Consider the following 13,822-nt stretch of genomic DNA (forward strand, 5'->3'; position numbering starts at 1 on the left):
AATAACTAAAATAACTGATAAACTATGTAAACATTTATAATATTTTTGTGACGTGACTAATAATCGTCTGTTTTCCCCATCCCTAGCAACCAGTGTTGAGCAATGGCTGTCTGTGAAAACATATGGCAGCTCTTTGTCATATGGTGCTGTAAAGCGATGAATTCAAGCAAAGTTTTCTGCCAGCCCTAAAAGTATGCCGCACATTTGAAAAGGGCGCTAAAATTCAAAGTCAAGGTATGACTAGTGCACTGTTTTCTTAATTTTTGATAACTTAAGCTAATCTGAAATAAGTTTTGAGTTAATAATGTGGGTATAACTGTTTAGGAAAGATTTTTAATACAAAAATAATTTTTTAAATTTTAAATCCAAAAAGAAAAAATATAAGAAATATTCTTTAATAATAAAAATTAAAAAAAAAAAAAAACATATCAAAAAGACTAAATATATTTTTAAAGAAAACTAATTTTATTTACATATCTTAATATAGCATTTTTGGCTTAATAATCCTCTTTTCTGAGTTAAATAGACTCCTAGGCTTAGATTTTAGCTAAATAACTATTTAAAATGCTATAAAATTATTAAGTTTGTATAAATAGAAATAGTAAATGCTGTCTTTTTAATAAAATAATTCCAAACTACACCTGCTTAGTTCACTCTTAAATATTCCTTGTTAACACGCAAGATTTCCTGATTAATACAATGTTGTTTTCCCCGAAAATGGTATCTTCCCAGCAAGTGAAAGCTCGGTTTAGCAACTAATTACCCTGCGGCAAGGTCTCGCCAGGCGAATAATATTTTAATTATGACAACTGGCCGCCGCAGGGCCCAAGGCAGCAAAAGAGACGTAAACGGATATGCGGCAATGGCTACCGCATGTGGCTTTCTTAATTGGCCAACGAGACGCGCCCTGGCCCACACTGATAAGCAAATTTGGTACAAAATTTACAACAAAATTGCGAGTTTAATTTGCCGAATAACCCCGTCAGTGTCAGTGTCTGAACTGAGCTGAAATATGCGCACTTTCACCGCCTCCTTGGTATCCCTTTTTTTTTGGCCACATTTGTCGTGCGTCGAAATTAATTAGCCGCACTTCAAGCCAGAGCCAGCCCTCTGCTGCGTAGGTGAGTTGAGGTGTCCGCCGTTGTCATCAATTCATGCGTATTTATTACCATTTATCCACGACTGTCGGCTGATGCGCCACGCCGCCACATCAACATAAATGTTGCACGCCGCGGGTGCAACAATATAACACAACAATAACTATATAAGTGAGGTGAGGCAAAGGCTAGCCTTTAGTGACTGCCGCACGGGAAAGTGCTAAAAAATGAATGGTGGTGCTCGGTTAGGGGAAATAGTTGCCGCCACATATAAACCATATAATCGTGCCGCATCGCAACCACTCATATTCACACCGGGCGCACTCGGTGGCAACAAGGACAATAAATCATCCGACAGGCAGTCGAGTGCAGACAAATTCACTGAAATTTAAATAAAAATCAAAACAAATGCCTAGACAAAACACGAGACCGGGAGTCCGGGGTCCGTAAAAGGCGAAAAAAAGGAGCCTGAAAGGCAGCCGCATCAATATGGAGCATACACTGTGGGGAAATAGAGGTATTTTAGAGGTTTGTTAAATTTAATTTATTGAGAAATGGGTAACATTTAGATTTTAAAAAAGATTATTATTATTATTATATTTAATTCTTAGATACTCAATACTTTTAATGATTATTTCCAGCTTTTCAAGTTGGAAATTTAACCATTTATCCTTGAGAATTTTATAATAATAAAAAGTATTTCGGTATTCCTAATTTCTTTCTCTGTACCCATAAGATCAGGAGTTGCAACAAAAATAACAACAACTCCTCGGCGGCATTATGAATAACTTTTAAATTTGAATGTGAAATAAACGCTTTGTCTAAGCTTTGGCTACCGTTAGCAACATGCTGCTGCTGCAATTGTTGTTGCTGCTGCTGTTGCTGCTGCAGTTACCGGTGATTTATGCAGCAACATTTGATGAAATATAATACAAAAGGCGCACAGCAGCCGCAGCAACAACAAAGATAAATTGCCGCACGCTAAATTGTAAACTATATAAGGTTTAAATGCAAAGTGTGTTGTTCAGTTGTTGCATGTTGCATGTTGCCGGTTGGACGCTGCATGTTTACATAACGGCCATAGCAACAAATGTTGCTGGACTTTTATGGCTTCATTTTAAGCAACATTGATGGTTTAAATAGCATTTTCCAGCAATATTAGGGATCTTTAATATTATTTAGTTACTTTATAATTTGTCTTTTTTGTTTTTACTATCAAATATTGCGAATTCATGCAGCTGCCACTTTAAAAAATATTTATTTTCTTTTATATTTCTATATTCATTGATCAATCACCTTTATTTTCTCACAATTTACTGGTCTTTAATTGCTATTGCACAGTTTGTGTGGTCACAGATCCAGTCAAGGCGATGCACTCGATCTCCACCAGAGCGTCCATTGGTAACTTGGCCACCTGGAAACAACTGCGGGCCGGGAAATCCTTATTGAACACTGAAAAAATGATGATAAGTCAAACAATAAGGCATATAGTATTTATGAAATAATGGAAAAATAACACCAGAATAGCTGTCATAAAATGTTTACAGTAAACAATAAAGACGTCGATAAGAGGGTGCCAACGATGCCGATTGCCTTATCAGGCGGCAATGGCCAAAAGGCCGGTATACTACAGTGGGTAATGGTATATAGACTACAATTTTAATAAAACCAAATTAATGTTAATATTATTAAGGTATTATAGTAAATAATTTAGGCTTTATATTTGAGGGTAAAATCATTACACAATGTTTAAAATGTTTAAAAAATATTTAAGTTCTTAGGTGTTTTTATTTTAAATCTAAGATTATGCTCACCCTTCTTGTAGACCTCATTGACGGCCCCAAAATCATTGAGATCCTTCAGGAAGACAGTGTTCTTGATCACTTTATCCACTCCCGAATCGGCGGCCTTGAGAACAGCCTCAAGATTCTCCAGAGCCTTCTCTGCCTGCTCTGTGGGTCCACCGGGAACCAGCTTCATGGTGTCCTTGTCCAGACCCAGACAACCCGACACATACACTGTGCGATCGGCCACCACCGCCTGGCTATATAAATATTGAAAAATATATCCATTAACTGGATAATTATAGTTTTTATTATATTTAAACTTACTTATAGGGAGCCACTGGCTTGGCAGCATTTGCAGTGCTGATTAATTTCCTCACAATCGTTGACATTTTGAACTTGAAAGATGTTTATATTTTTAGGAAAATGTTGACGAGTGCAGCAGCTGGAAGTGAACTGATCGAAAGCTTTAATTTTCGTTCAACAAGTGTGTTTTTTCTTTATCAGCATTTGCTTTTTACAAGCTCTTTCGTTCGCTTTTATGTCTCTATCGGTGGTTTTCTCCCGCGCAAACAGGTGCTCTCAGCTGTTAAGTCAGATGTTAGAACTGTTAGATTAAATTAGTGTTATATTAGAGGTAAAATATATTCTGTTAGGAATGTAAAAATATTATACATAAGCTAATGTTAATTATTTTATATTGAAATATTATTTGATCCAATTATTTGATTTTTTATTTGCAAAATTTCTTGAATTATTTTGGTTTAATATTTAGGAATAATATAAAAAATAATTAAAATTAATTTACAGATTAAATTCTTATTAAAAGCTTATTTTACAAGGGTCTAATATTATGTAGAATCATTTTTCAGCTTCAAAGAATTTTGTCATACTCTTAAACCCACAATAAAATATCAATAAAAATATTTAAAAGTTATTTTCCCAAGCACAAATTAAATTTTATTTTATTTATTTAATGCTAACTAAAAGTTATAAACTAAAAGTTAACAAAGGTTAATGAGCAATGGCTACCGAGGCCTTCCGCTCTACAGTGTATTACAAATTAAATTTTATTAACACCTCATACCTGACATTAATCAAAATTAAAATAATAATTAAAGTAATAAAAACATTCCACTGCGTTTCAGCCTTAATAACTTAATTAACATTTTTCTGTGAAAATATACATATTAATATTCCGATTCAGAAATTTGGGTCGGCACTCGCTTTCTCTAGCTAAAGGGATACTCATATGTATACATATACAGTGGCTCACAGCTTATTTCGTGCAGAGGTAAACTTGAAATTCAAACTTGTATATCTGACAAACTATAGGAGATATGAAAAAAATTTAAACGCAGTTATGTTTAGTAGGGCTTAAGCATTTATTTAAGCCCTTGATTGTTTTTCAATTCCACTAGATAACGATAAAAACTTTAAAAAACGAAAAATATTGGTTATTTTTATGTCACAGCTTATTTCGTGCAAGAAAGTTTATCTTAAATATTTCGGTTTTGCTTAAACTTACAATTTTTTTTGTCTTAACTTTATTTGATGACGTCCTCTAAAAGAGTTTTAATTAAAGAAATCAACTTTTCTGAGGACTCCTTTGGAATCTTGGACCATTCTTCCAAGGGGGCTGTTTTGAGACCATTTTTATAAGATATCGACCTCTTGCGGATGTCCAGATCCAGAATCGCCCACAAAATCTTAAGGACGATAAGGTCTGGTGACTGGGCAAGTGGATTCACCACATTAGGGCAGTTCCATATCAACCTGGTCTGCACAAGAGTCGATTTTTGCTTTGGGTCATTGTCATGGTAATGTCAGGAAATCCGCTTTGGGCCCAATATATCGGCGATCTGGAGCAAGTTATCCTTCCAAAGTTGAAGGTACATATTCTAGCCATATTTCCCTCGATAAAAACCAGGTTTTCAACATCGGTTGCCGCCATACACGCCCAAACCATGCGAGTACCACTACCATGCTTGGCTGTAGGGGATCGGTTCTTGTGGTGAAGCTCTGAATTTGATTGTTTTCAAACATATTGGTCTCGGTCCGACCTCATAAATATTGAATTTGGTCTCGTCTGTGAAAATTAATTCATTCCAGAACGAAATCGAATGAAATTATGTGATCCTTGGCCAATTTAAGCCTGCACTTCGGATTTGTATTGGTTTCGAAAGGCTTTTTCCGGGTTACTCGGCCTTTAAAGATGTGTTCCCGTTATAAACGGCGGACGGTTTCCACGGAATACTTTTAGGCCATTTCATGCCCAACATTTACTATTAGTTTTGTCGCCAAATTTTTTGAATTAACATTAATTTTCCGGATAATTCACCTTTCCTCAAGCTTAATAAAAATTTGGTTAGGAGCATTTCGGCCAATATCTGCCTCACGATTTTCCCGATTGAAGCTTGGGATGATTTACTGAACAGCACTTAGGGTAAGGTTAATTATTTAAGTAATATTTCGCCAAGTTTTTGCATTTTTAAAATGATTAAGGACCAATTCCCGCAGTTCGATAGTCGTGCGGAGCGCATTTTGTTAATTCACAGAAAACTGTATTTTCCTGTGATATGAAAAGCATCGGAGGGATAAATAAATTAGCTGATATCGCCTCCAATGAGTTACAAAAAAAATTAGCTAATTTAAAATAACAATTTACAAGTTATATGTACCCAACGTTTTTGCACGAAATAAGCTGTGACATAAAAATAACCAATATTTTTCGTTTTTTAAAGTTTTTTTCGTTATCTTGTGGAATTGAAAAATAATTAAGGGCTTAAATAAACGCTTAAGCCCTACTTAACATAACTGCGTTAAAATTTTTTTCATATCACCTATAGTTTTTCAGATATACAACTTTGAATTTCAAGTTTACCTCTGCACGAAATAAGCTGTGAGCCACTGTATATATCTTTCCACCAGCCGATATTTGATTTAACGCCATGAAAAATGCAAGCCACGTCACTTAGCCACGCCCCCTGCGCCGCCCTGACTAATTATTTATTATTTGGCAATTGCTGTCTGTCAGTCGCTGTCAGGGCCCAAAAAAGAAATAATAAAAAATAATAATAAAAAGAAATAAGAAGGCAGAAAGAAAGCCCAGACCGAGGCGATCCCGTTTCAGAATCTTTACGCATGCCAAAAAAAAAAGCACCGAAAATATAAGAGGAGAATCACTCTGTAATTATGCGGAGAAGATGGGGCAGAGCATCCTGAAATGTGGCAAAGGGTCTTAATCCCGGACTCCGAGCTTGGGAGCTGCACCCAACTGCAGCCAGCCAGCGTAGGTGCAACCTCAGAGCAAAGAGAACACGCCCCGCGAAACGCCGCCTTAAGATTGATTGTAGACGCTTTGTTGTTGCTGTCGGAGGTGCACTTAAAGAAATTGAAATAAAATAAATAAGATTTTGGAAGTTAAATTCCAGATAAAAATGATCTACCCCAATATAGTATAAAAATATCTCAAACTCTTAAAAATGTCAATATTTTTAATGTAGAAAAATATCTCATTTAATGTTTATATATCGAAATTATCGATAATTATCTAAAAAAAAATTTAATTTAATTTATTTATCTAATTTTTCCATTATCTAAAGAAATCATACATAATGTCTATATATCTGCACTTATAAATATTGCAACATCAAAAGATCGATTTATATATCGAATTTTGCTTTAAACATCAATACACAATCGATATTTTCAGTAAGATCAGATTAGAAGGAATATTATAAAAATATATTAATTCAAATTCCTACAAATTCTTCTCCTTAAATAAATCAATTTAATTTTAATAACTATTTCCCTCAGTGCTTTCTTAGCCAACCCACGAAGATGCCACGGAAATGCTGAAAGAAATTTCTTTTGGCTGCCTTCTGTGCCCCAAGCATTTTGATGTCGCATTTCGGTGCATTAATTACTTTATGATCCACTTTATGATGCATAAAATATGCAAGTTGCAGGATCGGGAAAAGCAATTTCACGAGTCCCCCCCCCCAAACTTCGTGGGTGTTGCAGGAGGGACTCTGGAATCTGTGGGATCCTGCTGGAAACTCAACAAAATCAACATTGATATTAATTAGCCACGGCCCGCGTATTGATTTATAAACACAATTTACTTTGTTTAATGATGGCCCCTGGTCCTGGTCAAACAATTTTACATTAAATGCTTTAATAAATAAAGCTCTAAATAAGCCAAGCGGCAACGAGGAGATGCCATATAATTACTTGGCAAATAACAAATTGCCTCCGCAATGCAGAGAAGGTGTGCACTAAGAAAGGGTTCGGGTTGGCTTCGATCCCTGCGATATGGAAAAGGAACCCTAAAGGGTCCCAGAATATACCAGAGTTCTGCTGGTTGTTGTCTGATATTTATGGCACTTGTTGGAGGTGTATCAAAGGCCTCAATTCAGTCGAGAGCCAACAGGTGTGGACTGTAAGAACTGAAGGTTAAGTAATCTTATTGCCTAAGTTCTCAATTCTTTCTAAATAATAATTTCATTTTATGGTTTGTTATTAAGCTCCCAAGAATCCGTTTAACTTTATAGTTCATAACTAGTGATCATCATTTGTTTTGATCCGCACCTGAATCTTCCAAGATCCTCTCCTTCTATCCCAGGCCCGGGCAACTTTCCCTTTCCGCTTGACATACTCCTGGGGGATGGCTCCCCATCATTTTGCGGATGCCATTTTTTATTGACTCAAATAACTTCATTTGTTTAAGGCTTTATTGGAGCGCCGCTGGCTGTGGAGACCCGATGCTGCTGCTGGGACAGGTCCACGTCCAGGGGTCTCTCTCTCTCTCTCCACGGCGCAAATTACAACGATTTCTCAGGCAAGCCAAGGAGGAGCGGCTGCCACTTGCTCTGGCCTGGCCTGGTTATTGGATACTCTATAATTTGCATGTGATTTTTATGGCTCGCTCGATTTTCATGCTAAGTTATTTGATTTTAATTTGCTGCGTAATTGCTGGCGGAGCAGCAGGAGGAGCTCTGCCAAACTGGTAGCCAGGTTGTTTAGGTCCACCTTCCTGCCCATTAACCGGTAGATTTATGTTTATGGCACTATTGACGCGACTAATCCCAAACACGATATCGGGCTAGTCGATCTTACACAGAAATAGAATGCAGCAAGACGTTTAGACCCAAAAGGGGGTGGACCGAAGCGAAACTCAAGGACGATCCGTGAAAAAACGTAGACTGCAATTAGGCAAAAGGTAATGGTAAGAGGCGGGATGATAAAATATATGATCTGCTGGTTAGACTGTAATTTAAATTTTGTGTTAGGGTTTATTATTGCAAGGAAAGATTGAGGTATTTTGATTGGAATCTAAGGGATTATTTAGATTTTTCTAAGGGTTTTTATAAAGCTAATTAACTGGAAAATTTATTTTTCATATCATAACATTAAAAAAACATTAAAAAAAGCAAACTAATAAACTATTTTTGATTAAAATGACACTGTTTTTTAACAGAGAAATTGCCCAGCCCATTTGCTACCTTTCCATTGGCAGCTTTCGTAGCCACAACGCCCACCTTCATATCTCTGTCAGAGTTGCCCCTTGCTTTAATTGCCGCGGCTACAACTCCGCCCCCTAAAAAATGCACCACTAAATCCTATCCCCACTGGCCTAAACCAACTCCCAGGGGCGACTCCACAGGACATGGCGAAACGGAGTTGACATGCAACTGCCAAAACGATGTTCGGGAAAATGTTACGGTCGCGCAAGTGAAAATTGCACTTTTAGTGTGTGCTTTATTTTTGTTAATTTGCAATGCAAAATAGCTGCACGATCCCGATCCAGATCCACTGGCTGGAGCACTGGCTGGGGCACACGCCCTAAACGCCACAAATGAAAACTAATGATTTTCACTTTATAACTTTGGCTGCAAAAGGGAGGCGAAGCGGAGGCGACTCCAAGACTCAAGACTCACGCAAAAGTCGCCGCACGGAAGCGAATGGTATTGCATTGCAGGGGCACCCAGGCTGGGAGGCTGCTCTGGGCTTGCATGGAAAATTTGAAATTTAATCGCTGGCAATTAATTTGGTCCAAATGCAGTGAAAAGCGCTTGGAAAAGCCCAGGGACGGGCCAGCAAGGGGAGAAGAGGTGGATTGGGTGGGGCTAGGACTGGCGCCCCCACAGTTGCAGCAGCTGCACCGCCCGCTGAGCGTCGAGGTGGGTCAGTCGCATGTCCACCTGTATCGATTGGGAGCAGCAGCCGCCACGGGAGCAGTTACACTAAGGGAAATATACTAGAGGCTAAGGAGGTGCTTTAAAATATTTTAAAATATTTTGTAGGATGGCTTTATAGTGGATTTTAATATGAATCATTTAAAATGAATTATATAATGTTTTACAAAAAAATATTTTATAATTTTATTTAAAAAATAATTTGTTAACCCAAGATTATTCCCTACATATTTTTAGGAATTTTTTAAAGTTAATTTAAAGTCAATTTCTGTGGCACTAAAAAGATTGACAGCTAATTTTCCTTAGAAAAAAATGAGCAAAAATATGATTATCATATTAAGTGGGTTTAGTTAATATATTTATAATTATTATTCTCACTTTTATTTCTTCTTAGACTCCTACCTTTCCCCCCAGTGCATCCCAGCCCAGTTGGAGCGGCGTCTGTGTGGTCCAAGGGGTCCATCGAGTCGCGAGTCTCCCCGGCTCGATGACAAACGAACGTTCAGCATTCGGCAGCGAACATTCAACATTCAGCATTCAACATTCGCATTCAGCCATTCGACATTTGGCAAGTGGTCAACCGCTCAACGTCGCAGTCGGTGGGCAGGAAAATTGAAAAATTAACAAGTATGAAATGTGCAATTAAAGTGGGCTACCATCCAACCCGTCTCGTCTCGATCGAGGGTAATCCGAGCTCCAAGTAGAGCCTCCATCTGGGAGGGAGGCCTAGGAAAGTGAGGATGACAACGACATCGACAACGTTGTCTACACCTGAGCCGAGCTAGTAGTAACTCCGAGTTAACCGAGAGAAGGCGAATTATTAATCTACTTTTAATTGCAGCCAAGCAGGCAGGAGCCCCCGAGGAGCTCCTCTACTTAGGTACTTGTTGTGGCACTTAACCCTGCCCCATTTGATTAATGTGCGCCAATTGTGAAATAAATGTTTTTGCTGCCCCGGAGTCCTGCCTCCGCGTTGCCTCTCTCTGGCTACCTAATTGAATTATTGGCAGGGGCAAATTTGTGGCAGACACATATTCATATACGTACAGGGAGGCGTGGCAGCTGCTCCTACCTTATTGATCGTTGTTTGCTCAAAGGCGGAGTGGCAAGAAGTTAAGCTCTGCTCTTAGGAGGTAAAGAAGGAGCAGCAGGGAGATGCGCGTGCGAGATGCGATATCTGCAAAAGATGTTAATGGCTGGCACAATTTTTCAAGAATTTCAAGAAATCGGTGGGTTCTAAAATTGGAGCCTTATACCTAACAAAGGGCAGAGATTATTACTTATTTTAAAAACACTTTGCTAGTATTTCCAGGTTCTTCCACAAACCCAAAAGATTGCATCACTCTTGACCCAATTCTCTCATATTTTCACAACACAAATATTGACTGGGTTTTCACCCACTTTGCCTTTGGCCTCGACATGATCTCGGCAAGTAAAGTGGCACACTTGGAGCTGGAGTTTGCCAATTGCAGCAAATTGGCCAGTAACAACAACCTACAATGGTCAGGAAGGCGGCCAACAAGGTACAACGGGGTCAGTCTAGGGCGATGGCGTCGCTGTCGATGGGTCCATGGGATGCGAGTGCAGACTGCTGCTCCTCTTGGTCATGTTCTCCCTAATGTCAACTCATATTGCCCGCAGGCGGTGCCAGGGGGAGGAGCGAGGGTAATGGCCTACATAGAGGAGAAAATAAGCCAAGTGCACTGGGGAATATTTTTGAAAAAAAGGAAACTAAGACTGTTCAAAAAGACTGTTAATGGTGGCTTCCATATCCATACCTTCTACTTATCCTTGTAAATAAATGTATGTTTAAATAACTTACCTTAAAAATGAATACTTCTTATGACAGCCTCAAGAAGTTTCCTCCATTATAGTTCCCATTTTTGTCCCAGTGCATTAGCATCTACAACAACAAACCGCCCACATTCGCATGGTTGGAGGTGGTGTCACCTGGAAAACAGACACGAACTTTGCATTTGGCTCTCTTCTTCTCAATTTGGCTGTCTTGCCAAAAAATTGTACAAACCTGACCATAAACACAACAATTGAATGGGCCACAATTGAGGGACAGAACAAATGCATATTCCGCCGAATGGATGCGCATATTCAGGGCGTTGCCTGGATCGGTCGCTTGGGTGTGGGATAGCTCCTCCATCCCCCTCAACCGGGTAACTCCCCTCGATGCCCGATTGATAACACCCGGAATAAAGGGAAACTACCGAGGCTGCCCAGGCGACAAGCATCCGCAGTTGTCCTCCTTGGCAAGTCGCTGCTGCTGCGGCTGCTGCTGGCCCCTTGTAGCTGTCACTGGGCGCTGAAAAAGAAAACGGTGGAAAAAATTCATTAAATTGAAAAAAAGGGTACCAAGTGCAAAAGGTTACAGGTAGAGCCAACACATAAAAAAAGAAGAAACGAATTGAAGAAAGGGATAAGAAATAAAAATCACAATAAAACAAATGAAGTAAGCGGGAAAATTGTGTTTTTCTTTTTGGGGAAGTTTTTATGCTCTGCCAAGGGGAAAATTATTTAAAATTGTTATAATTTATTTAAGATAAATTTAATTTATTTACTATACAAACAAAATACAAAAAGCCCAGAAATTTACTCTTAAAAAACCCTAAGAAAAACAATGATACCTTGCATATATGACAAAATTATTTAAAAAACAATTTAATTTCATGAGGGAAACATGTTTTGCCAAGGGAAAATCATTTAAAATTATTTAAAACAAACTTTTTTATATAAAAATTTGCTTTAAAAATTACAAGAAAACCCAGAAGTTTACTAACTAAATTTAAAAAAATACCTTTTTTGTATAAAATCCTTCCAAAAACATTTTTCCCAGCAACCCCACAGCATAATAACGCATCACAAAAATTAAAAAAAAAACAAATTGAATACAAAAACCACTTCTAAAATTAATTTTCAACCAAAATTAGTGTAATACACTAACCAACTTGGCCGAAACAACAGCAACTACAACACCGGCAGCGGAAAAGACAAAAAACCAAAGCAAGAAATAAATCTGACAAGAGTTTTGCAGTCGCAGAGCTTTGACTTTAGAATGGCCCGCGATGTCCGATGATGAAGTGATTTCCACGGGGCGGGGGCTCAGCAGCGAGTCTGGCGGGGATCGGATCGCTGGAGCGACTTCAATGCGCACGCGCTGGCTGCCACTTAACGAGCGGAGTGGAGTGCATCGGAGTGGAGGCCACAAGGAAAGAAAGCTCCTGCTGCTGCTGCCTTCGAGGGCGTTGTAAGATCTCCTCGACGGCGCAACAAAAACAAAACCAAAAAAAAAAGGGAAAAAGAGGTGACAAAGTCACGAAATTCTTGTCAATTTTCAACTACAGACCAATTTGTTTGTCTTCTCCCAGTTGCCACAAAAAAACAAACCAGAAACCGCAAAGCAAGAAAAAAAAAAAATGAAACAAAAAACCTCAAAGGAACCCAAAAAACCCCCTGGAAGAGGGGCAAAAAAAAAAGCATCGTGACAAATCAAGCTACCAAAATTGGAAGCAAAACTCCGCAGCTAGAAGAAACCAGAGGAGAAGCTGGAGAAAAGCTGGGGAGAGCCCGGGGCAATCGACCCATATTAATAACTTTTTCCCAGCCCAATTCTTTCTCGTCCGTCGTCTGCCTTAGTTCAGTTTCAGTTTTCCGCACAACAGAGTTTTCTCACATGGCCGATTTTGGGCCGGCCATAAAGCCAAATGAAATCGTCTTAAGTGATTTCCCCAGTTACCGGCCATATATAGTCGATTGATTGCTCCACTAAGCGATGATTCTTGCCCCAAGGCACTCCAGATCTCCTCGGATCTCCTTTAGATCTTTCCCTCGGCCATATCAAACAAAATAATTTGTGCAACCACACACACTTGCGGCACAATAAATTTCATTTACAAACGTTTTAAGGCACTTTTACTGCCATCAGAATTTGATGTTGCTGCTGCCAAATTGAGTTAACGTTGGTAGGTGTGAATGGGAATCGCTTTTTTTTGGTGGCCAAATATGGCTAAAAACCATGTTCAAAGGCTTTGCCGTAGCTTATAGAAGGGGTTTCTAGCCTCTGCTGGCCTTACTTTTACGAAAAATTGTTGAAATATTTTATACACATGAAAAAAACTAAAATTTTTAATATGTTAATAAACTACAAACTATTTTTTAAAGGGATATTATGGATAAGTAAAGATATTTAAAGATTTTCCTATGAAATGTTTCAAATAACTAATGTTATTAGTTTCTGTTTAGAAAATGAATCCCTATTTCTCCCTGTACACCTGGCATTTTCGAAGATTGTGCAAAATACTATACATATTTTTTTTTTAGAAAGTCCCCAACTGACCCCAGAGGAGTCCACCACTTTGCTGGGAACATGAAAAATCAATCATGTCAGGACGGGAATAAGATGTTGACAACGGGCCAGATCAAAAGCAAGATCGGTAACATTATGGCCGCATTGTGTGTGTGCTGGCCTCTGGCTCTTGGAAAATGCGTAACGAATTTATGGTCCCAGATGGGGGATGACAAATCCACAAAATCCCAAACCAATCCAAATGGCGACCACACCCGGGATACCGGCAGTCGGCCCACTTGATCCTGGTGATTGGAGCTGGAAGCTGGAGTTAAAGCTGGAACTGGAGCTGCAGCTCCAAGCGCCACATGTTCGTGCCTTGTTTTGATTTACTCTGGCGGCTGCTTTATTTATAGACGCCTGCGACAGGCACCCTGTTGCGTCATC

General features: G+C 38.8%; 1 protein-coding gene across 1 annotated transcript; it reads right to left on the reverse strand.

The window, feature by feature from the left end:
• Window positions 1-2,377: 2,377 nt before the first annotated feature.
• On the reverse strand, window positions 2,378-3,380 carry UK114 (reactive intermediate imine deaminase A homolog UK114). Its single transcript, XM_017166759.3, has 3 exons — window positions 3,209-3,380; window positions 2,912-3,141; window positions 2,378-2,549 (listed from the first exon to the last, which is right to left on the reverse strand). The coding sequence occupies exons 1-3, from the start codon at window positions 3,271-3,273 to the stop codon at window positions 2,428-2,430; spliced, it is 417 nt and encodes a 138-aa protein (XP_017022248.1). The 5' UTR covers window positions 3,274-3,380; the 3' UTR covers window positions 2,378-2,427.
• Window positions 3,381-13,822: the final 10,442 nt, after the last annotated feature.

Source organism: Drosophila kikkawai, chromosome 2L (assembly GCF_030179895.1).
Source record: "Drosophila kikkawai strain 14028-0561.14 chromosome 2L, DkikHiC1v2, whole genome shotgun sequence".
Lineage (NCBI taxonomy): Eukaryota > Metazoa > Arthropoda > Insecta > Diptera > Drosophilidae > Drosophila > Drosophila kikkawai.

What these genes read in the sequence shown, in the direction of transcription:
- UK114 (XM_017166759.3), bottom strand. Translation starts at nt 3,273, where the DNA reads ATGTCAACGATTGTGAGGAAATTAATCAGCACTGCAAATGCTGCCAAG. An exon ending in AAGCCAGTGGCTCCCTATAA is followed by an intron (nt 3,142 to 3,208) that starts GTAAGTTTAAAT and finishes ATATTTATATAG; the next exon opens with CCAGGCGGTGGTGGCCGATC. An exon ending in CAATGAGGTCTACAAGAAGG is followed by an intron (nt 2,550 to 2,911) that starts GTGAGCATAATC and finishes TCATTTTTTCAG; the next exon opens with TGTTCAATAAGGATTTCCCG.